Genomic DNA, 23,160 nt, shown 5'->3' with positions numbered 1-23,160 from the left:
ATACCTAAATCAAGCTTGAGCATCTCACACGGAACATTTTATCTTCTGGGTTTCAGGGGAAGATGACTTAAAAGGTCAGGGTTGCCTCCTGAAGCTGTGCTTCTTGTTAGCCCTTTGACCCCTGCAACTGATCTGGAGTTTGTCTTCCCTTGATATGACTCTGTTGTCTGTCCCCATTCACCTCTGGAGTATGAATTGACACAATTCTGAGCAAAGTTGACCCTCATCTTTTCCCAGAAAAGATGAGATCTTTTCCCATCTTTTCCTCAGGGTTTCTGGTCTTCACACTCTTTCTGTATTGTTCAGGACATGGTCTGCAGCACCTGGGCCTATTTTGGGCTGCCCCACAGGCCATCCCTCAGGGAGTTGACCTGCAAACCTGGCGAGGTGTATGGTTCCTGCCAGCATCTCAGGCCCCTCTCAGTAGACCTGTTATCATCCAGGTGGGCATCTCATGACCATCATCCCAGGAAGTGTACCAGGCACTCTTGGTAGCCTCAGGATCGCGATAGAGACAGACATCTCTGTAGAGAGCACTAACATTGTGCTCCACTGACTTTAGGGAGGGACAGTGACAAGACCAGTTCTGTCCTGAAAACAACCAAACCGAAGTGCTTGTGGCCTGTGGCAGGAACAGAGATATGGTTATGGCCTACCAGGTCCTTAGAATAATAGTTTGTGTGTGGGGTGTGTGTATGTGAATGGCTGAAGTGACAGTACAGTGGTTTTGACATTGGACTTGCATATAGCCAACTGGGATCCATCCTGGCACCCTAAATGGTTCCTTGAACACCATCAGAGTGATCCCTGAGTACAAAGCCAGGAGTAATCCCAAAGTGGACTTAACTTCTTTAAGTTTTATCTTGATTTTACGTCCCAAATACTCATTGTCAAGGACCTTCTCCTCCCACACACTTTGATCTGTCTGTTTCAATAGTTCAGTGATAGGGGGCTTGCCTTGGATTCAATCAATCCTAGTTTGATCAATCAATCCTAGTTTGATCCTCAGCACCCTGATGATAGTCCTCAAATCCTACCAGGAATAGGATTCCTGTAGAGCCTCAGTAGTAAACCCTTAGCACTATAAGATATGGTCCACAAATGATTACCACTGCAGAAACTATGCCTTTTCGGGGTAATCTGCATTCAAAGAATTTATTCCATGGTAGTCATGCCTACACACCTATATCTTGGTGAGACAGATGGTCCTGAGACCTTAGCCACTCTTCCCACTCCCAGTCTCCATGGATCATGGACCTTGGCGTCACACCCCTCATAGGCTGTTGACTTCTCATAGGTACCTTCTCTGAGTCCCTCCCCCACCCCTCATGTCCTCTAAGAATGGGCATCTAAAGAAGCAAATGGGGAGCATGCTGGGTCCTTAGACCCATCCTGCCTTCCCAAACTGACCATGCCTCTGGTGACCCTCAGTTTCTTCACAGGAAAAGGGCCTAGAGGAAACCACCACCCTGAGTGCTCCACAACATCTGTAGTCTCCACCTTTAAGTCTCTCTGGAGTGAGTGACTGTGAGCCAGGTTTCTCCCTAGGCAAGAACTACTCTGGGGTAAGAGGGTGGTGTTGTGCTCTTCTGCTTAACTCTTAGGGAACAGAAAATAGCAGAGAAGAAAAAAGCTCAAGAAAGTGAGAACACCATTGCTGCCCGAGAAGTGCGTGGCCTCCCAGACACCGTAGGTGAGCCCCTCTTCTTTCTGGGGTGCCCTGCAAGCTACAGGCTAAGTACACTAACATGGAACCTCAGAAGCTGCTCTTGGTTCCTATGCCTACTCCTTACCAGGGGTCTTGAACTCGCGGCCCGAGGGCCATTTGCGGCCCTCCATACAACACTTTGTGGCCCTGCCCTAGAGGAATCTTTTTTGTTTTGTTTTGTTTTGTTTTAGTTGTTTGGGTCACACCCCCCAATGTTCAAGGCTTACTACTGACTTTGCACTCAAGGATCACCCTGACTTTGCCTCCTGCGGCCCCCAGGTAAATTGAGTTTGAGACCCCTGCACTATTAGCCACTTTCCCAGCCTTCTCCTTGGGGTTCACGAGAGGGGAGTCAGCACTGGCTGATGAAAGGCAACTTACTCAAGTGTAAGGCAACAGACATAGTCTCTCTTTTCACCCTACACTACTTCTTTCCAATGGGGAGAGGCTCCCCTTTTATCCTTAAGGAAGTAATTCATTAGATGTTCTTTGTGTCAAACAAAAGCAGCCATATCGTGGGAAATAGAAATTGCCACCCCCTCTCACAGCCCTTCTCCTAAACTACATGGTATCTATCTTCCCACACAAGATCAGGCCAAAGCAGCATACAGAGTGTGGGGGGTCCCACATCTGATGACAGATGCCCCCCTCGTCAAGTGAGTACTTGACTTTGTTCTTTCATCTTATGCACTTTCATCTCAGTGACATCAGCTCACACCACACACCATCTCATCCTGAAGGTGACCTGACCCCTTCTTGTTGTTATGAGTATTGCTTTGTGTGTCTGTGTGTGTGTGCCATTCCCAGTGGAGCTCAGGTGTCCAGGAGCCACTCCTGGACATGCTCAGGGACCGTGCTGTGCTGGGAATCAAACCCAGATCTTATGCATGTAAAACCTATACTTCAGTCCTTTGAGTTGGCCCCATGCTTATTCTTACTTGTGTTGGTCTCTAGGAAGCTTTGGTGGTGGTAAAATCAAGACAGCCCCTTCTACATATGCCATGTGGGAACTTCACCTAGAATTTAGATGCATAGAGCAGACCCCAAGGCTCTTTAGATTGCCTGCCTTTCTTTCTCCTTAAGCCTTTCGACACTTGGCCTGTTTTGTGGGATACATCCCTGAGCAGAGTACCCCTCTTTCCAACTGCTGTTTATCCCTGCCTGGATGCTGAGAGATACCTTGTTTTCTCTGCTGTTTTTCTCAGTACCTGAGAGAGAAGGCAAAGTCTTTCAAGTAGACCACAAGAAGAAGAACTATGAAAATGCTCTGAGCAACTTTAAGAAGGAGATCATGCAGATTGGCATGGTGAGCACCATCCCCTTCTCTTCTGTTCCTGGACCTTTCTGAAAGGGCTGAACAACTCTTACCCTCCCTGGGAGACCGTCAGCAGCTCCCAATTAGAATCACACTGGGTTGAAGGATGTCCTCAGATGCACTGATGGTAAACATTGGATACTATTCATACCCCATTTGGCAGATGAAACACACCCAAAGCTTTACCTGAGTTGGCATTGAAGGGCCTATGAGAACTGGATGCCAGATCTAATACAAAGTCCCCCTTCTTCAATGAGGACCAGAGGTCTGATGACTTGCCACTGCCCCCAAAAGCCACCAGTCTGATATTTCCCGTTTTTTGTTTATTCCCTCACCTGGCTCCCTGGTTCCTGCTGCAGGGCTTATCTCTAGCTACTAGTGTCTTTTAACAGTCCCTTTGCTCTTTTCTCTAAACCCTGATTTAAATTAAATTAAATTTCTAAACCCTGCTTTACACTCATCCCATTTCTCTCTCACCCTAGCCAACAGCAGTATGCCCATCTCTAATGCATACTCCCACAGCAGCTGTCTTGTGCTCTGATTGGGAGCTAGTCAGTAAACCCACAGATCTGGTTATTGACTCTTGTGTTTGAGATAAGACCATGAGGGGGTGTAAATTAGGGTGGCCTTGGGGTGTTTCCTCCTATCCTGGGGATACTGATACGGTTACCATCATTGTAGGAAATGGAACCTCTCATCTTAGAGCAAGGAACACAGTTTTTACAAAAATTGACCAAGTGTGATGCTGACATTGACGAGCTCTTCAAAAAAGTTGAAGATGATAAGGACCTCAGAAACTACTCCATCCAAGTAGGGGTCCCCTCATGGCCTGGCCTACCTTGCTCCTTCTGTCCTTGCCTACTGCCATCCCTTCTCCCAGGTTGATTCTTCTGACTTTTGGTGTAGCCCCTGTTGGAGCTGTGGGATCATGTGGCCCAGAAGTTTGCACTCCGGAGGCTGGATATTAAGGATCTGGATGATGCATTGCATTTGCTTGAGTTCTCCCGGACAGATAAAGTGAGTTGTCTTATAGCTGAGTACTTGGTGATGTATGCTTGCAGGATCACATGAAGCTTCATCTGCTTCCTTTAATTTTTCTAGAGATTGTTATTACTAAAGATTGTGTTCATCTGTCATTTCCAGCTAAACGACATAATGAAAAAGTATCTAGGAATCATAGAGAAAACATCCTACCTCATGAAGCAAGATGTTTACAGTCTTATCAATAAAGAAGCCATGGTGAGTGGTTTTTTTGTGCAAGGATCACCCTGTAGAAGGATCAGGAGGCCCAGAGGCCTCAGAGGCCTGCCCTCAGGCTTCATTCAAGGAGCACTGCAGCCCCAAATTAGATTTAGTGAAGGATTCACAGTAGCATTTTTTCTCAAGTACTTTTCCCACTTCCCTGCCTCCTGAATCTTGGAATACCTGACATGGATTTATTTTATGGGTATCTGCTAAGCCATGTCTCAGTGACCACATGCAGTGTCCCTTAAGTAAGCATCATCTTGGGACTGTGAGTACCTGAGTGTAGTGTTTGCCCTCGTGAATGACTTCCCATACTGACTTCTGCTGGGCTCATTTCTCTATTTCTATCCCCCTCCTTCTGCTAGTCGACAGTACCACTTGCTGAACCTGACCTACTCTTTAACTCCAGGTCTACTGCTGTCACTTTCATGCTTCCAACCTCTCCATCTACATTTTTCTTTGGAGCAAATATCAAGACATTCCAGTTCAGTGGTCTGGAACAGTAATGCAGTGGGTGGAGCCTTTGCGTTGGCTGCTGCAGACCTGGATTTGATCCTTAGCATCCATAAGGTCCCCTGAATCCACCAGGAGTGATCCCTGAATGCTGAGTCAGGAGTAATCCCTGAGCACTATCAAGTGTTGCCCCAAACCAAACCAAACAAAAATAGAGAGACAATCCATGTTGTTATGAGTCCAGCAATATTGAATTAAATTCTCAGGTTCAAACACCATAACACTGGAGAAACATGGGTCTGGAATCATATAGCAGTCTGGAAAATAAGAGAGAGAGAGAGAGAGGAGAGAGGGGAGAGAGAGAAAGAGAAAGAGAAGAGAAGAGAAGGATTTTCAAGAGTTCTCCCACATTTACTCTTAGCTTCTAAAAAGCAGCCAGCTCCAAGGAGGGAGGGGGGGGGAGGGAGGAAGGGAAGGAGAGAGAGAGAGAGAGAGAGAGAGAGAGAGAGAGAGAGAGAGAGAGAGAGAGAGAGAGAAGAGAAGGATTTTCAAGAGTTCTCCCACATTTACTCTTAGCTTGCTTCTAAAAAGCAGCCAGCTCCAAGGAGTCCCAGAAACATGAGGGAGACTTTCTCTCCATCTGAGTATTTAATCTGAGGGAAATTGTCATCACACCTGACACAAACCTGGAGGTGTTCGCACCACCAATCCAAGGTGCTACATTCCAAGATGTCTCCCAACCAATGAGTAACAAGGCATATACTGAGTGAGGTAGAAACAGATCAAGCTCATTAACCCCACATAGCAATAGAACAAAGACTTGCCCCACACAGAAGTGTAGTTCAGAACTATCACCTTGTATGCCTGAGGTATCCAAATGTGGACAACTGAACTCACTAGGAAGTTGGGCTCAGCAGGAAGCTGGGTCCACTGGTAACAGGCCCACAGGTAGCAATAGGGAGGGTGAAAGGACTGAAATGTTGGTAGCCCCAGATGGGCTCCAGCCCAGCTCTGTGGGGACTTGAACACAACAAATATATCCTTCTTCTCTTCCCAAACTTGCATGTTCCTATTTCTCAACCTTACCAGGGGTCATGATGCTTCCAGGACTTGTTGAAGGAAGGGTTAAGTGTACTTGCTCTCATCTTGAGATAAGCACAAATTCTTCACATTGAATCAAATGTTCCATTGGGAAAGCTAAAGTGAGCAGAGTCCCCTTGACATTCCACTGTTGGAATCCCCTTGCAGATTGTACTCATCCTAATGTCTCAGGAGATTCTAGTAGGGAGAAGAGACATGGCAGCTTTGAGAGGGGATCTCTGTAGGTTTTCCCTATTTACCTCTTGTTTTTTTTTTTTTTTTACCTATTTACCTATTGTTGATGAATGTCTGATGAAAATCTGCTGTGAACCCCTGTCCAACATAGACTTTACTTAGATTCCATTTGATCACAGCATTGCAGGAATCAGTCCCAATACCAAAGACATTTCTCAGGGAGTTGATGTACCCAGATTGAAATGAGGAATTGCTTTTTACATAAAAAGGAAATTGAGTTCTAGACCCTGCTCACCTGGTAACTACCCATACAGAAAAGAATTTTAAGAAGAAAATGAATAGTGAAGTAAGAAGTTTACCTGGGAAATATGAGGGGGAGAAAGTTATACACTCAAGAGAAAAAGAGGGCTTCTCCAGAGTTCAGAGAGCCAAATATGCATCCCTAAGTAGAGATTTGGGTGAATCACCATGCTGGAGAATGCATGCTATAAAGAAAATGGAAGGAGGGGCTGGAGAGATAGCATGGAGGTAGGGCATTTGCCTTGCATGCAGAAGGGCGGTGGTTCGAATCCCTGCATCCCATATGGTCCCCTTAGCCTGCCAGGAGCAATTTCTAAGAATAGAGCCTGGAGTAACCCCTGAGCACTGCCAGGTGTGACCCAAAAGCCAAAAAAAGAAAAAAGAAAATGGAGGGAGATACAGGAACCCCCAGAATAGAGAAATGTGTTTGCCTTTTCTCTACCAAATTCATTTTTACAATTTACCCAAACTGCCCCAAAAGTATATTGCTTGGCATTGCTAAGAGGTAGAAGTTGGAACTGTTAGGGTCTTCTTTGATATTCTTAGCATAAACTTGGTCCCAAAGAATGACCCTATTCTCCCAGGGTGTCCAAACAGAGGATTCTCTGGGATTGAAATTCTGCATCTCAAATTCTGCATCTTCTGGTTCTTTGGATGGGTTATATATCTCAGGCCCTTTATGACTTCAGCTGTTTGGGTTCAGGAATCTTCTCCCAAGACTCATTGTATGGAGGCTGGGAACATCTGCAATACTGAGAGATGACACTTGTTGCCTGCTCTCTGTGGACTTCTCTCCTTTCTATCTCAAAGTTGTGACACGATCATTAATAGTTCTTTATGTTATTGCAGTTCAGAAAATATCTGACTGATATTATAAATACCTGACTGGAAATACCTCCAGCTGGGAAGCAACAGCTGGCACCAAACCTCAGGCTTCCTGAAAAATGTTAGGGAGGCATCTCCCATTGCACCATCCCTAGAGCAGGCCCAGTGGGCTGGGAGAGGTATTTTTTTCTGTTGGAGTCCCTGGATACCAGGGAGAGGATGCCCTTAGTTAGAACAGCAGGGATGCAGAGTGACAGAACAAAACCTCACAGTTGAAGGCTTGTCCATGCTGTTAGCCCCAGGATGCCCATGAGAGGACCACCAAGAGGACCTGGAAGAAAAGAGTGTTCAAATATAAGAATCATTGGAGTCCCAGAGGCCCAAGAAGAAAATTCCCATGAAAAATCAACAGTCAAGAACATCATTGCAGAGAAGTTCCCAGAGCTAAAGAATGCATGCAACAACATCCTGCATGCCCAAAGAGCATCAGTTAAAAGAGATCCAAAGACAAGCACACCAGGCAAAATCAATTGCACAGCAGTAGGGTATTTGCCTTGCATGCAACCGACCTAGGATGGACCACAGTTTGATCCCCCAATGTCCCATATGGTCCCCCGAGCCAGGAGCGATTTCTGAGCACAGAGCCAAGAGTATTGCCTAAGCATCACCACCCCAAAACCTCCCCAAAAAAGACAAGCACCCCAAGACACATCCTAGTCACAATGACAGATGCTTCAGATAGGGATAGAATACTGAATATCAAAAAGGGAAATTACATACAAAGTAGCATCCTTAAGATTTACAATAGTGGGGCCGGGCGGTGGCACTGGAGGTAAGGTGCCTGCCTTGCCTGCGCTGGCCTAGGACGGACCGCGGTTCGATCCCCCGGCATCCCATATGGTCCCCCAAGCCAGGAGCGACTTCTGAGCGCATAGCCAGGAGTAACCCCTGAGCGTCACCGGGTGTGGCCCAAAAAAACCAAAAAAAAAAAAAAAAAAAAAAGGGGCCGGAGAGATAGCATGGGAGGTAAGGCGTTTGCCTTTCATGCAGGAGGTCATCGGTTCGAATCCCGGCGTCCCATATGGTCCCCCGTGCCTGCCAGGAACAATTTCTGAGCCTGGAGCCAGGAATAATCCCTGAGCACTGCCGGGTGTGACCCAAAAACCACAAAAAAAAAAAAAAAAAAAAAAAAAAAGATTTACAATAGAAATCCTCAAGGCCTGAAAGCAGTAGTGGAATATAGTAGTGGGATATATGTGAGACTTACATTTAGGTTTAAAAGAAGGATTCACAACTTCCTGGATAAACAACAGCCCAGAAACTTTATAGACTCAAAAACAGACTTAAAAGAACTGCATGGTCTACTTTAAGGCAAGGCAGAACCAATAAATACACCAAACTCCTACAAAAAGTTAACACTAAATCCCATCTCTCTCAACGCCAATGGACTAAATGCACCAGTTAAGAGAAAGAGTGACAAAATGGATAAAAAAATAAGTTGAATTCAACATTTTGCTGCCTGCAAGAAACATATCTGAATAGTCAGAGCAAACATAACCCCATAGTCAAAGGTTGGAGAACAATCATTCAAGCAAACAATTCCATTAAAAAGGCTGGGGTGTGGCCTCCAGGCCCTCCCTGGGTGCTAGCCCAGGCGGCCAGACAAGGTGGGTGTCAGGTGGTCCCTCCTTAAATGGGATGGGGTCTCAAGCTTTCCCCGCCCTTCCCTTAGCACTAGCGTGGGAAGGGCACAGGGTGGAGGGCGGGCAGTCCCTGGCTCTCTACCGAAATGGTGGGTCCTAACTTGAGGTATGCTGAGATTTGCTCGGTTGCACTAAGGTTGTCATTTTTAATTTCTTACCAGTCTACATGTTCAAAACCGCACAGGGGCACTAGCCCCCATGCACACAATATATATTAAGAGTATTCCCTATCCTTAAGTTATGTTTTGCATATCCAGAATGTCCATTTTGTTTTCTGCCCTTTCGCACACCCCAGAAAGCTCATTTTTACTCCTTAACTTCCCCCCCCCCAACCATCAGTAACCCACATTACTCTTTTTAACTTCAGTACTGCACGATTCCAATCACAGACCAGAGCCGAGCATTGGATCTAACCCCAACTATTTCAAAAGACATAAAATGGACACGTATGTCTTTTGAATATTTTATGTGTTCTTCTCTGACATTAATATGTCTTACTAAATATTCTCATACATTGATGATTCTAACCACTTTTTATGTTTTCTTCTCTTTGTGAGCTGTTCAGTAAGGAATTTTGGTGAAAGAGTCCCCCAGTTTAATGCTTATGATTTACCATGTCATGGGGATTGTTGGACTTGTTCTTATGTCCCCCATATGTGCTGATAATGCTACGTGGCATTGTTCCTTGTTTGCATAGGCATATTAAAATGGGAAAATACTATACATACAAATAAGATCTTATATAATAGAGATTGGAACACACAAATCTTGTAGAGCAACAGGACCTTACACCCTGAACATTGACATAATGACCTGGCACAGGCCTCATAAGAATGGGCATTCTCCATTCACCCCTGAACCAGGGAAGCCATCCAAGAAACATCCAAGTTTGTCTATAACATCACCTGGAAGCAATCCTCTACCAGGGAAGACCCTACTGCTGCTCTGACATTGACCTGCTCAAAAGAGACTTCCCTTAACACTGAGAAGACTTGACAACAACAATGACCTGCTTACAGAACAGGGCTCTCTGCATTGCCCTTTAATTTTGAGGTGAAACTAGAGGAAGCTCCACATCCTGACTTCAATGTAGAATATGCAGATTCCAGGATCTTTAATACAGAATCATGATACCAACAACAGACTGTGTGAAAAATAAAAGTGTGTAGGCACTACAGACAATGTCTTGGGTTGGACAAACTAGCTTGCCTGGAGCCTAGAGTTGGTCTTATGCCAGGAAACTTTAGGGGTAGGGCCAAGGTTTTTACTTTCCATGTCCCTCATATTTTGATGGGCCTATGCAAACAATAATTGCCACTCTAACACCGTTTTTACTGTGCTCCTTTGAGTCTAATCCTTTAAAAAAACCATTTAAACTAATATGCATGTGCATGGAAATGTAAAAAAAAATAGGGAGGCAGAAGGAAATAACAAAGCTAAGAGCAGAAATCAATGAAGTGGAAACCCGAAAAACAATCCAAAAGATAAACAAAAGCAGAAGTTGGTTCTTTGAAAAACTAAACAAGATTGATAGACCACTGGCAAAACTAACAAAGAAAGAAAGAGAGAGAAACTTGATAACTCGTATTAGGAATGAAAAAGGAGAGATCACTACTGATATGGTAGAGATTCAAAGGGTAATCAGAAACTACTTTGAGAAACTCTATGCCACTAAAAATGAAAACCTAGAAGAAATGGATAAATTCTTGTACTCTTATAATCTTCCATGGTTGAATAAAGAGGATGTAGCATATCTAAACATACCCATCACTATTGAGGAAATTAAGACAGTAATCAAATGTCTGCCCAAAAACAAATGCCCAAGCCCAGATGGATTTAGAAATGAATTCTTTCAAACCTTTCAAGAGGAACTACTGCTAATCCTGGCAAGACTTCCATGAAATCGAAAAAACAGGAAAACTTCCAAATAATTTTTATGAAGCCAATATCTCCTTGATACCTAAACCAGACAGAGATGCTACCAAAAAAGAACATTACAGACCAATATCGCTGATGAGTACAGATGCAAAGATCCTCAACAAAATCCTGGCAAATAGGATTCAATGCCTCATTAAGAAGATCAACCACTACGATCAAGTAGGTTTCATCCCAGGAATGCAAGGCTGGTTTAACATCCGTAAATCTATACATAATACACAACATCAACAACAAGAAAAATAGAAATCACATGATCATATTAATAGACGCAGAGAAAGCATTTGAAAAGGTCCAACACCCATTCTTGATCAAAACTCTCAGCAAGATGGGAATGGAAGGAACCTTTCTCAATATAGTTAAGGCCATCTACCACAAGCCAGAGGCAAATATTGTCCTCAATGGAGAAAAACTGAAAGCCTTTCCTCTAAATTCTGGCACAAGACAAGGCTGTCCTCTCTCACCACTCCTATTCAACATAGCACTGGAAGTACTTGCTATAGCGATTAGGCAAGAAAAAGATATCAAGGGAATCCAGATAGGAAAGGAAGAAGTCAAGCTCTCTCTGTTTGCAGATGACATGATACTCTACCTAGAAAACCCTAAAATCTCTACGAAAAAGCTTCTAGAAACAATAGACTCATATAGCAAGGTGGCAGGCTACAAAATTAACACACAAAAATCAATGGCCTTTCTATACACCAATAGTAATAAGGAAGAAATGGACATTAAGAAAACAACCCCATTCACAATAGTGCCACACAAACTCAAATATCTTGGAATCAACTTGACTAAAAATGTGAAGGACCTATACAAAGAAAACTATAAAACTCTGCTCCAAGAAATAAGAGAGGACACACAGAAATGGAAGCACATACCCTACTCATGGATTGGCAGGATTAACATCATTAAAATGGCAATACTCCCCAAAGCATTGTACATATTTAGTGCGATCCCTCTAAAGATACCCATGACATTCTTCAAAGAAGTGGATCAGGCACTTTTGAAATTCATTTGGAACAATAAACACCCTAGAATAGCTAAAGCAATCATTGGGAAAAAGAATATGGGAGGAATTACTTTTCCCAACTTTAAACTGTACTACAAAGCAACAGTTATCAAAACAGCATGGTATTGGAATAAGGATAGGTCCTCAGATCAGTGGAATAGGCTTGAATACTCAGAAAATGTTCCCCAGAGATACAACCATCTAATTTTTGATAAAGGAGCAGGAAATCCTAAATGGAGCAGGGAAAGCCTCTTCAACAAGTGGTGTTGGCACAATTGGATAGCCACTTGCAAAAAATTAAACTTAGACCCCCAGCTAACATCATGTACAAAGGTAAAATCCAAATGGATTAAAGACCTCGATATCAGCCCCAAAACCATAAGATATATAGAACAGCACATAGGCAAAACACTCCAGGACATTACAGGCATCTTCAAGGAGGAAACTGCACTCTCCAAGCAAGTGAAAGCAGAGATTAACAGATGGGAATATATTAAGCTGAGAAGCTTCTGCACCTCAAAGGAAATAGTGCCCAGGATACAAGAGCCACCCACTGAGTGGGAGAAACTATTCACCCAATACCCATCAGATAAGGGGCTAATCTCCAAAATATACAAGGCACTGACAGAACTTTACAAGAAAAAAACATCTAACCCCATCAAAAAATGGGGAGAAGAAATGAACAGACACTTTGACAAAGAAGAAATACGCATGGCCAAAAGACACATGAAAAAATGTTCCACATCACTAATCATCAGGGAGATGCAAATCAAAACAACGATGAGATACCACCTCACACCCCAGAGAATGGCACACATCACAAAGAATGAGAATAAACAGTGTTGGCGGGGATGTGGAGAGAAAGGAACTCTTATCCACTGCTGGTGGGAATGCTGTCTAGTTCAACCTTTATGGAAAACGATATGGAGATTCCTCCAAAAACTGGAAATCGAGCTCCCATACGATCCAGCTATACCACTCCTAGGAATATACCCTAGGAACACAAAAATACAATACAAAAACCCCTTCCTTACACCTATATTCATTGCAGCTCTATTTACCATAGCAAGACTCTGGAAACAACCAAGATGCCCTTCAACAGACGAATGGCTAAAGAAACTGTGGTACATATACACAATGGAATATTATGCAGCTGTCAGGAGAGATGAAGTCATGAAATTTTCCTATACATGGATGTACATGGAATCTATTATGCTGAGTGAAATAAGTCAGAGAGAGAGAGAAAAACGCAGAATGGTCTCACTCATCTATGGGTTTTAAGAAAAATGAAAGACACCCTTGTAATAATAATTTTCAGACACAAAAGAGAAAAGAGCTGGAAGTTCCAGCTCACCTCAGGAAGCTCACCACAAAGAGTGATGAGTTTAGTTAGAGAAATAACTACAGTTTGAACTGTCCTAATATTGAGAATGTATGAGGGAAATGTAGAGCCTGTTTAGGGTACAGGCGGGGGTTGGGTGGGGAGGAGGGAGATTTGGGACTTGGGTGATGGGAATGTTGCACTGGTGATGGGTGGTGTTCCTTTTATGACTGAAACCCAAACACAATCATGTATGTAATCAAGGTGTTTAAATAAAAAAAAAATTAAAAAAAAAAAAAAAAAAAAGAGATAAGCAGGAAATGGGGGTGGAGGGAAATGGACATGGTGGAAGGAAAGTTGCACTGGTGAAGGGCAGTGTACGTTTTGTGACTGAAACCCAACTATGAACATTTCTGTAGCCACTGTGCTTAAAAAATTATTATTAAAAATAAAAAAATATCAAAGTCAAAAAGAAAAAAAAAAGAAAAGAAAAAGAGTGTTCTAACTTGACATCATTTGGTCACTAGGTCCCAGTTCTCATCACAGTACTTGTGAATCTTCTCTGACAGCATGAGTATGATGTTTTCACAACAAATGTATAAGCAACATCAGCAGTAGCAAAACCTAAAGAAATAGCAGGACCTCAGTGCTGGAGAGTTTAGCTCTAGTCAACTGACATCTCTGACAAATAGCCAATGTGCCTTGGAGCAAGGTAGAAGTTTGAGTGATTAGGGAAAACAGGGGAGCCTGCAGCAGACAGTCCTGTCCCTGTTCCTGTCCACTCCTGTCTTTGACCATGACTGCTGACCCCCTGGAACATCCTTGAGTCCCCATCGACCCCTCTGCACTTCTTAGTACTTACTGCCTCTCGCACTTGGCTATGCAGAGTCATCCCCAGCTGCCTCCTCTGCTGTCCCTCTCTAGCCTCTAAAGTTGCCCCCCCCCCCCGCACCCAATGAAAGCTTGTCTAGATTCTTGAGAGCTCCCACTCTTGTGATCCCAGGTCATAAACCAAGCCCTGCTGGGCAACCGAAGGGCCATTGCGCAGCTGGTGGCCAACCTGATGGAGGCCACGCTGCAGCAAGAGATGGTGAACCGCTACCGCTGGCAGGCCCTGCTGGACACCTGGAAGAATCTTAAGAAGGAAGTACTGGTGCAGGACTTTGGGTGAGCAGGCCGGTGGCAGGCTGACCCTCCGTTTCTTCTGTCTGTCTTAACATTCTTCTATTTGGGGTGGTAAAATGTAATACGTGCTGCTTTGAAAATGATTGAAATCTAGTAACAAAGAGAAGTGTTGAATATATTCCCATCCCCATCCTAGTCTCCTCACCTTAGTGTAACAACAGCAGATGATTTCCCCTTTATTCCCTGGCTGTTTAGACCAGGTGACTGCTATGTGGGTTTGCAGCTTCTCATTTTCTGAGTGCAGTAGAATGCACTGGGAACCTTTTACCCTGCTCCTTGCCACTGCCACACAGTCCAAGTTCAATCTTGGGCCTCTCTTCTCCTCCCCTCACCCTTTCCCTTTTACCAGCAAGTTTCTCCTGTGAGAAGTAGGGGAGTAGATTTCTCCCTCTGCTTCCTCCACATGGGAATCTTGGCAGGTGGGTTTTTTTTTCAGACTTTCTCTTGCAAAGAGAGGAATGCTTTGGATGGAGAAATCCTATGGTAAAAATGGTCTGCTTTTGTGGTGGGGGCTCTTCTTTACAGTGGCACTTCAGAGGGAGCATTGCACAGTGGGGTGACTCTGGGGATGAAGGCAAAGAGCACCAAGGCTTAGTCCTTTGGATCTTTGTCCAATATTTTCTCATATAAACACAAACCTCAGATCCGTCAGGTTTGGGGGATGCTCAACAATATTCTCTAGGGCAAGTACCAACTCTGGTCCTGGCCTAATATGAAAGACAAGTAATGAAATAGCAGTGGCAGAAGCCTGCACTGACCACTTCCTTCCACCAGTCCTCTGAGACCTTGTTCTCTCTTGCTGGGTCTTCAAGAGCCAGAGGGAGATGTAGAATTAATCCCTCCCTGTTTTAAGAGGAAACAGCCTAGTGGGTGGGGGTAGCATATGCTCCCTAGGAATCTCTTTTTCCCACTTCCATCCCTTCCTCCTTGTCTCCCAGCTAGAATGGGTCTGGAAAGTAGGGAATGAAGTCCAGTTATCTGACATGGCTCACCTCTTCTCCATGGCCCTGCCCTTACTTCCTTCACCCTGGTGCCCTGTGCTGTTCTCAGTGAGTTCATAGCCAGTGAGAAGATTCAGGACCCTCCAGGCGTGAGAAAGGAGATAGAGACCATGATAAAAAACCAGAAACTCCTGCAGACAAAGCGGCTGAAGCACCTCTACAGCATCTGGTAGGTCAGGAGGGAACTTGGGCAGAATTCTGGGACGATGAATAAAGGCTGGACAGAGAAGGTAGGGGTAGATGGAAAAGGAAGTGCTGGATGAAGAGTACAGGACTGGGTAGAAAAGGCAGGACTGTGCAGGCAAGGCAAGGCTGGACAGGAAAGGCAGGACTGGATGGTAAAGAATGGGCTGGCCAATGAAACAATGGATGGACAGTGAAGAGAGGGCTGGACAGTGAAAGCGGGTCTAGACGGTGAAGGTTGGCTCAGTCTGTGAAGCAGAGCTAGATGGTGAAGGAGGGCTGGCTGGAAAATGCAGGGAGGTGAGGAGCCTTGCTAATATCTCAAGGTCTCAGAGGATTAATTCAAAGTTTCAGGAGACTCCTGAGCACCTCTTAAACTGTGGTGTTGCATTTTCCTGAGGTGTATTTTTAGCAACTCCCCATCTTCACTCCTCAAAGTATAAAAATCCCAGTGCATCACTGTTTTCCAGTGCTTATGCAGATCTCATTCTGCTGTGAGTGGAGATCTCATCTGGCTGACTTGTCTTCTCTCCCCAGTGACCTCCTGCCCCCTAATTACAGCCAAGTCCAGTTAAGCCAATGGCAATCTTCTCTCAGCACTCTGAACAAGGACCTTGGTGAGTGAGATGTGCCCCCTACCCCCACTACTTGGTTAGGGCAATGGCCTGGCACCCTCCCAGCTTGCAGTTCAGTGGTTGATAGGAGACTTCACTGTAAAGTCTTAAAGGTGCTTGTCAGTTGGACCTAGGGGAAGGGGGCAGTGGTGTGAAGAGGAGAGTAGACCAAGGGCTGGTAGTAAACTTCTAAGACCTCATCTGGAAGAGCCCTCTTTACCCTCCAGCAATCTCTCAGGTCACTGCCCAATTGGCAGCAATGCCAGCCTCCACCAGGTTCCTGACTCCAGCATGGAGACAGAGGAACAGTTCTAGTGATCGTTCGAAGTACATTAAAGCATATGAGATTGGGGCTAGAGTGATAGCATGGTGGGTAGGGCACTTACCTTGCATGCAGCTAACACTAGGTTCCATCCCTGGTGTACCTCCAAGTATCACCAGTAGTGAAATCTGAGTGCAGACTCAGGAATCTTTAACACTGCTGTATGTGGCTCCCTCCAAAAAACCCAAAATAAATATATGGGTGGGTATGTAGGTTTGATGCCAAGTTCTCTCTACTGGAAGCAGTTCTGAAACCTGAAGTTGTCATGGCTTCTCTGAGACTCAGGTTCTTCCTCTGAGAAACAGAGACATCAGGAGGCCTGGAAAAGTAACCTGTGTTGTGAGGATGGGCCAGGGATGCTGTATCGCAGCACCTGACTTCATGGAGAGGGCTGACTGACATAAAAGATTATGCTAACTAACATACCTTCTAGCCAGTTTTCTGAACACAGCCCCCTTGGCCACTGCCTGTTAGCAGTTAAGTGCCACAGTGTGAGCCTCCACTCCTCTGTACGTATCTTGACTGTGGCTACTTTCTACCTAGAGGAGCAGAAATGAACAGAGGCCACAGAAGCTTGTGACAGGCAGAGCTGGCAACATTTACTCTCTTTCGGACTTTCTTGAAAGCTGGGCTAAGCCATGCTCTGGAAGAGAGAGAATATTTTCATCTCCTATGGGACTCCCAGCTACTTGCTCAGATTGGCAGTGCTTTTGTCCCCCTGTGATAGGGAAAGACTCAGAGACACAGAGAGGACAAGCATTCTGCTCAAGGTTATAGAATAGGACTGGAGACCTGCAGGTAGGAGTATGCTCATGATTCCTCTCTCTAATAAAATAGGATTATCTTCTATTCTAATACCTAGGGAAGTTATGGTGCTGGGTCCTGGTGACCACCAAAGGAGTTAAATGAGGTGTTTTCAAATCTCCTTAGGGGAGTTTCCAACTCAGAATATAAGTCAGAATTCAGACCCAGCAAGATGCTGGTCTGTGTGAGTTCTGTGAGCATCTATATGGGGCCACAGCCCAATAAGTGTTCCTTAAAAGCCTAGTCAAGAGAGTGGCTTAGAGTTGAAACATGAAAAGTCCCTCAGATTATCCAAACCCTGGGATCAGGTGACTTTTCACTGAGGGAGACTCACATAGCATGTGGAGGCTGAGGGATAAGACAGGGTTGAGGTGTTTGGGGTAAAGAAACTGGTAAAAGATGCCTGTGGTCCAAGCTATGCTGGCCTGCAGAGGATGCAGAAGTGGAAGTACAGAGGCCCCTATTGGTGTGAGGAGACAAGATCACAGTGATGTCACAGGAAAGGTGGGCCTGTTCAGGCCCAGAAAGTGGTTCTGAAGAAAGATGGAACCAGCCTTAGAATCTCTTGTAGCTGGTTCCACTGCAGCTTTCTGGTCCACAGTATCATCAGTCTGTACTCCACTGCCCCCACCGTGACCCCCTCTGGAGGTACCACAAAAATCTTTATTTCTCATGTGACCTTTCAGTTTTTAGAACTGAAACTTCATGCCATGGATATGAAACACCAGTAGTTTGTTCTTTGCACGAAGTCACATTGAGTAGATCATAAACTGGAAGACTTGAGGAAGAAGGAAGAAGGGCAAAGTCAACATATTAGTCTGTTTCTGAATGTCTTGCAAGACCATTCACTTCTTAAGGGATGATTCACAGACATATACCTCTGTCACCATTTCTCTGACTTGGTGGACTCTGCCAATGGAGTTTGATGCTTTGACACTGGGGTTAGAATCACCATTAGGGCAGATACAGAAGACTCCTTATTTGAGACTCTGTTGGGGGGTATTGGGAGCTATGTCAGGAGGGGGTCAAGGCTACTAAATCAGCTCAAGCTGGGGGAGAAGCTGATTCCCCATAGGAGGGGGAGTCCCATCATCTGAATCCTTCCTGTTCCTTTTGGGAGACATCTAACATGTCTACTTTCTGTTCCTGGAGATGCCTACCACATGGAGTGCATGACACAGATCCACCTCCAGTATGAGAAGACCTGGCAGGAGTGCCTAGCCTACGTATCCAAATGCAAGGTGCCCACCACCATTCTCCACCCTGTCACCTCCCATATCTCCCCAATGGTTTCCTCTAGTTTAAAGAAACTTCTTAGACCTACTCTGGGTGACTTTATGTTCTGGTTATTACTGTTGCCTGGACCTCTTCACCCGGCTCTTATCACCCATCCCTTCATAGTTGATATTCAGTCCCTCCAGGAAACATCCTTGATTTCATGGATGGAGTTATTCATACTTAAATCACCCCCACTTCCTCCTGAAGCTCCTGTGTTCCCTAGACATGCTACATATTTTATAGGAACTATTGCCAGGAAAGCTCTTTCAATTAAGTATCTTGTACACATCAGCACTGAGTCTGCCATCATGCCATGCCTGGTTTCTCTCTCTACCTACTGTAGTTGGAGCATGAGGCCCCCAAGTTTTCCTATCATGTCTCTTCATTTACAACATCTGCTCTTCTGGGTGTGTAAGGAAAGAGTTGGTTAAAATCCCCTCTTGTTGCTCCTCAACAAAATCATCTAGATGATAAATTGAAGAAGACAACTGTAAAATTGCCTCATAGTTTGGAGATGGTTAGACCTCCCAAGAAAGGCAGTAGGAGTTCTCAACTCTTGAGTTCCTGACCTGCCACTCTGCAGTCTGCCCCTGTCATACAAGTACAGCATTTTCTCAGTGAACTAAGATCACAGTGTCAAGGCCACAGTCCGCACACATTTCATTGGAGCCCACAAGTCCTGCAACATGGTATTGCCAGTACCAAGCAGAGAAGACCAAGTTTACCAAAGGGCCAAGGGAATTCCTGTTGGCTCTGTCTTAATGATGTCAGGCACCTCTCCATTCTTCAGGGGTATCAGACTTCAAAAGGAATGCCTAATAGTGGAGAGGAGAAGGGAATCCTGTTTACTCTGAGAGTGGCCTTTATTTATTCCCTCTAGCCTTGCTGATTCACAGAGTCCCCCCAACCCACCCCAACTCCCCATCATTCAGACCCAAGAGCTGTGCTGACACCTGCAGAAAATGAGTGCTGAGGGGACATTCAAACAGAGGCCTCTAGCATACCTGTGCCACAGCACAAGAAATGATCAAACACTGTGGATGAATTTGCAGTTTGGGGAAGGCTGTGTGATTTAGATTTTGAGCATGAACTGAGGTTTTTTTTTCAGTAGAGGGGCCTCTAGCCCCTTCCTTCACCTCAGAGCCCTGGTCTCCACAGCTGTTGGGATGGAAAATATCACTTTGGGGCTTCTGGAAATAACCTTCATGCAATACCTCTGGATGCAATAAAGAGCAGAAGAGCAGCTGCTGCTAGGCTCCTCCCCTGGGTATCTTGAGGATGGGAAGGAAGGAGGAGAGCCCCCACTCCTGAGGGGAGATCCTTGCCAGCCCTGAGCCCAGCCTGGCATGTACCCTATGTGCCTACAGAAGCAGCTTATGGAGTGGAGCTCCTTTACGGAAGAGGAAGCCGAGGCCCTGGTAAACCCCAGCTTTTATCAGTCCGTGGGTATACTCCAAAGCAGAGTGGAGGAGGAGCTGGAGTCCTTAGACGTGCGTAATTGGGACACCCAGAACTGGGAATCTGCAGAAAGGTGGCAGGGGTCTGGGTGGTGAAGATTCGCCGGGTGGCCCAGATTCTCCAACTGTTCTATTCCTGGCGAGTGGCCTCGCCAGTCTATAGGCAGAAAGTGCTCCCTGGAACCCCCCTGACAGGAGCTGACAGGACAAGGGGCTCAGAGCACTGTCTGTAAAGGGTCTGAGAGTGATCTGCTCAGCTTTGGCACTCCATCAGCTATCTGGAACTAATTCTCCCTCTACTGCCCACTCAAGCAGCCCAAGGCAAAGCAGAAACCCAATGGTTGGGTGTCCATCAGGCCTTACTCGTGGACACTTATATCTGAACTTAATCCTTAAATACATTCTTTTGATATTTTCCAGTCACGTAAGAAATGTTTTTTAAATAGGTCTCTGCATTGCTTCTAGGGCCAAACAAATAAGCGGATAAAAATAGAGGACCACGTGGAGCCACTAGTTCTCATCTCCCCTCTCCACCAATTAAGAACAGAAGCCTCTGTTTCTCAAGTGAGGACAGGAGTTTGCTGCAAGGCATAGTGTTTTTTTGAGGTCAAGAGTCCCAGGCCAGGCAGGGGACAACAGATGCTTTTCAGGTGGCTCCTTCCTTTGAAGACCCCAACCCTCTCTTCTTCCTGCCAGAAGATTTAGCAGAGATGAACAAGGGTAGTGATGGAAATCAAAGACCAGCCAGACCAAGGGCCTGGTGACAGACAGTCTATAAATGCAATCCCTAGGGACATTGGGTGGCCCCAAAGGGGACCCAAAGAAACATCCTTCACTCATGGGCCACCATGAGCCTCCTAGGTAGGCCGCCTGCTGTATCTGGCCACTCATGGCTTCTCTGTGTGTGCAGAAATCCTTTGAGGCCCTAGCCAAGCAGACGGAGAAGCAGAGCATAAGCCTCTTCAGTTACTTCCAAGAGGCCATCCAGCTGTGGGAGGCTCATCAGAATGTGCTCTCAGTGCGGGAGCTGGAGCTTGAGAAGAGGATGGAACAGCTGCGGCAAAAGCAAAGTCTGGAAGATCAGGTGTGTTCCGGGGCCTCCAGATGCCTTCCTTCCAGGCAGCCAGTTGCCCAGAGACTCTAAGCCTGGCACCCTGTGGAGCCAGCATTCACAAGTGGTCCAAAAAACAGTAAGATCCTGGACAAGTCCACTTTGATCCCTATTTCACATCCCACAAACAGAAATGAGCCCCAAGTACACCCCAGGTTAAGCTATCAAATATTAAGCTAGAGAACTGGAAGTGATAGTTCAGTAAAGGTTCCCTAGGACCAAATAAGAGGAAGAATAATTGGCACACGTTGGATCTGGATTGTGCAGTAGGCCCTTTGGTCCAAATCTATGAGGATGAGTAATATACTTGGGATGAGGAGGAGATAATACCCAACTGTCTTGAGAGTCACCCTATGCTTCCTCAACTCATGAGTGCCCCTTATCTGCTTTCACAGTCTTGTGGGGAAGGGAGAGGAGTAGGTTCTTGGAAAAAGTTATGAGGGTTTGTCCTGGCTCTCTGAGTGGGACAATATTATCTCTGGGCATTGGGAGGGAGTAGAATGAACCAGGAAAAATATCTTGAACAGAACATAAGGAGAAGATCCCAGAGTACTGAAACCAGGAAATTAAGGTATCAGTAATATTGAGTTCCCTTCTGTTGTAAACAAAAAAAGAATCCTGGGCCTACCCTTGGTGCCTCGATTCCCAGTCTTGCAATGGGTCACTGCATGTCTCACCTCACTGTGAGTTACAGTTATTTACTTTTGACTTCTAACTGTTTTGGGGTGACTGACAGTTCCAAGAGGCCCACCTGGATAAAATCTTGGACAAACTGAGGCAGCAAAACCATGAGGAAACGTTGAAGTTTCACCTGGAAAAGGCCCAGAATTTCCTGAAGGACATGAAGCTACGGTATGTAGACCAGGCCTGTGAGGACAGAGTGGGGGACCTGGATGCATTTCAGTGCGCTCTCTGGCCCTCATTTTTTAAAAATGAAAACCTCACATATTCTTTATTAGTAGGGAAAAAGTTCCAACCAATACAATCATGCAGAAAAGTTTCCTCTTTCCTGCCCAGCTCTTCCTTTCTTTGGACATAGACATTTATGTGGACATTCACTTGCTGATACTCTTTATTTTATAGATGTGATATAATATTGTACAAGTTGTTTGATAATTATATAACTTCCATTTTCAATGAGTCATAAATGTGTAAGCATCATAAATGTGGATACTGATTTATCCATTCCCCCAAAAGATAAACTGTTTCTCACTTTTTAATTTATTTTTGGGGGACTAGACCCAGTGAAGCTCAGGGGTTACTTCTCGCTATGAGCTCAGAAATTGTTCTTTGCTCAGGGGACCATATAGGTTGCTGGGGATTGAACTCAAGTCTGTTCTGGATCGACCACATTCATTCAAGGCAAATGCCATACCACTGTGCTATCGCTCTGGCCCTTCTCACTTTTTAATACTAAAAATAGTTTTCTGTGAACAAGTTCCTGTCTGCGTGCCTTACATGCTGACTATGTAAGGGTCCTTTCACAAAACAGAAAACGGAATTGTACTTTCAAAATATTAGGATGTCACTTTATTTCTCTGGAAGAAAAAAACCCCTGGTACCTGGATCTCTTTATTGGGGGAATAAGTAAAAGTGTGGTCCTTGTGAGGTCAAAAGGTTTGATCAGAAAAGCAAACAGGAAAGGGAAAGCCACATGACAATCAGCAGAGTACTCTCCTATTTGCAATTGTCTACAAAGAATCCTGTTGGTGGAGAAAAAACAGCAGAATTCACCTGTGAGGGTAAGGAGACTAGTAGTGTATAGTGACTCTCTTTAGCACAAAAAGCACATCTTGAGTCCTGGCAGAGGCTACTGCATTTTGCTCTCCTCCTCCCCTTATGCTCCTTCCACTTTCTCCCTTTTAGGTATAAGACTTTTCACGTGCTCCTGAAAAATGAAGTTATCCAGTATCCCAGCATCATCCTGAAAGAGCTCAACACCTACAGTAGCTCCCTCAGCAAATACTTCTATGTGCGCGAGATCTTTGAGCAGGTACCACAGAAGTCCCCCAAAGCACAGCCCTGCAGCATGAAAAAGCCATGGGGAGGGTGTTCACCAGTTGGGAACCCCTTCCTGAATTCCTGAGAATGAACATCCCTTTCAGGGATGCTCTGT

General features: G+C 45.1%; 1 protein-coding gene across 1 annotated transcript in view; it reads left to right on the top strand.

Annotated features, from left to right (window-relative positions):
• CCDC180 (coiled-coil domain containing 180) overlaps positions 1-23,160 on the top strand; it is a 76,075-nt gene that overhangs the window by 7,623 nt on the left and 45,292 nt on the right. Inside the window, exons 4-16 of the mRNA XM_049767661.1 lie at positions 1,605-1,693; positions 2,914-3,014; positions 3,705-3,833; positions 3,930-4,040; positions 4,167-4,262; positions 14,093-14,256; positions 15,325-15,444; positions 15,996-16,075; positions 18,351-18,439; positions 19,844-19,966; positions 20,844-21,017; positions 21,781-21,896; positions 22,911-23,037. Coding sequence (XP_049623618.1) covers positions 1,605-1,693; positions 2,914-3,014; positions 3,705-3,833; positions 3,930-4,040; positions 4,167-4,262; positions 14,093-14,256; positions 15,325-15,444; positions 15,996-16,075; positions 18,351-18,439; positions 19,844-19,966; positions 20,844-21,017; positions 21,781-21,896; positions 22,911-23,037 — 1,519 coding nt within the window. The remainder of the gene's footprint in view (positions 1-1,604; positions 1,694-2,913; positions 3,015-3,704; positions 3,834-3,929; positions 4,041-4,166; positions 4,263-14,092; positions 14,257-15,324; positions 15,445-15,995; positions 16,076-18,350; positions 18,440-19,843; positions 19,967-20,843; positions 21,018-21,780; positions 21,897-22,910; positions 23,038-23,160) is intronic.

The sequence above is a fragment of the Suncus etruscus genome, chromosome 1 (genome assembly GCF_024139225.1).
Source record: "Suncus etruscus isolate mSunEtr1 chromosome 1, mSunEtr1.pri.cur, whole genome shotgun sequence".
Lineage (NCBI taxonomy): Eukaryota > Metazoa > Chordata > Mammalia > Eulipotyphla > Soricidae > Suncus > Suncus etruscus.
Note: the sequence above shows the minus strand (reverse complement) of the source record. Positions and strands in the feature narration are given on the sequence as shown.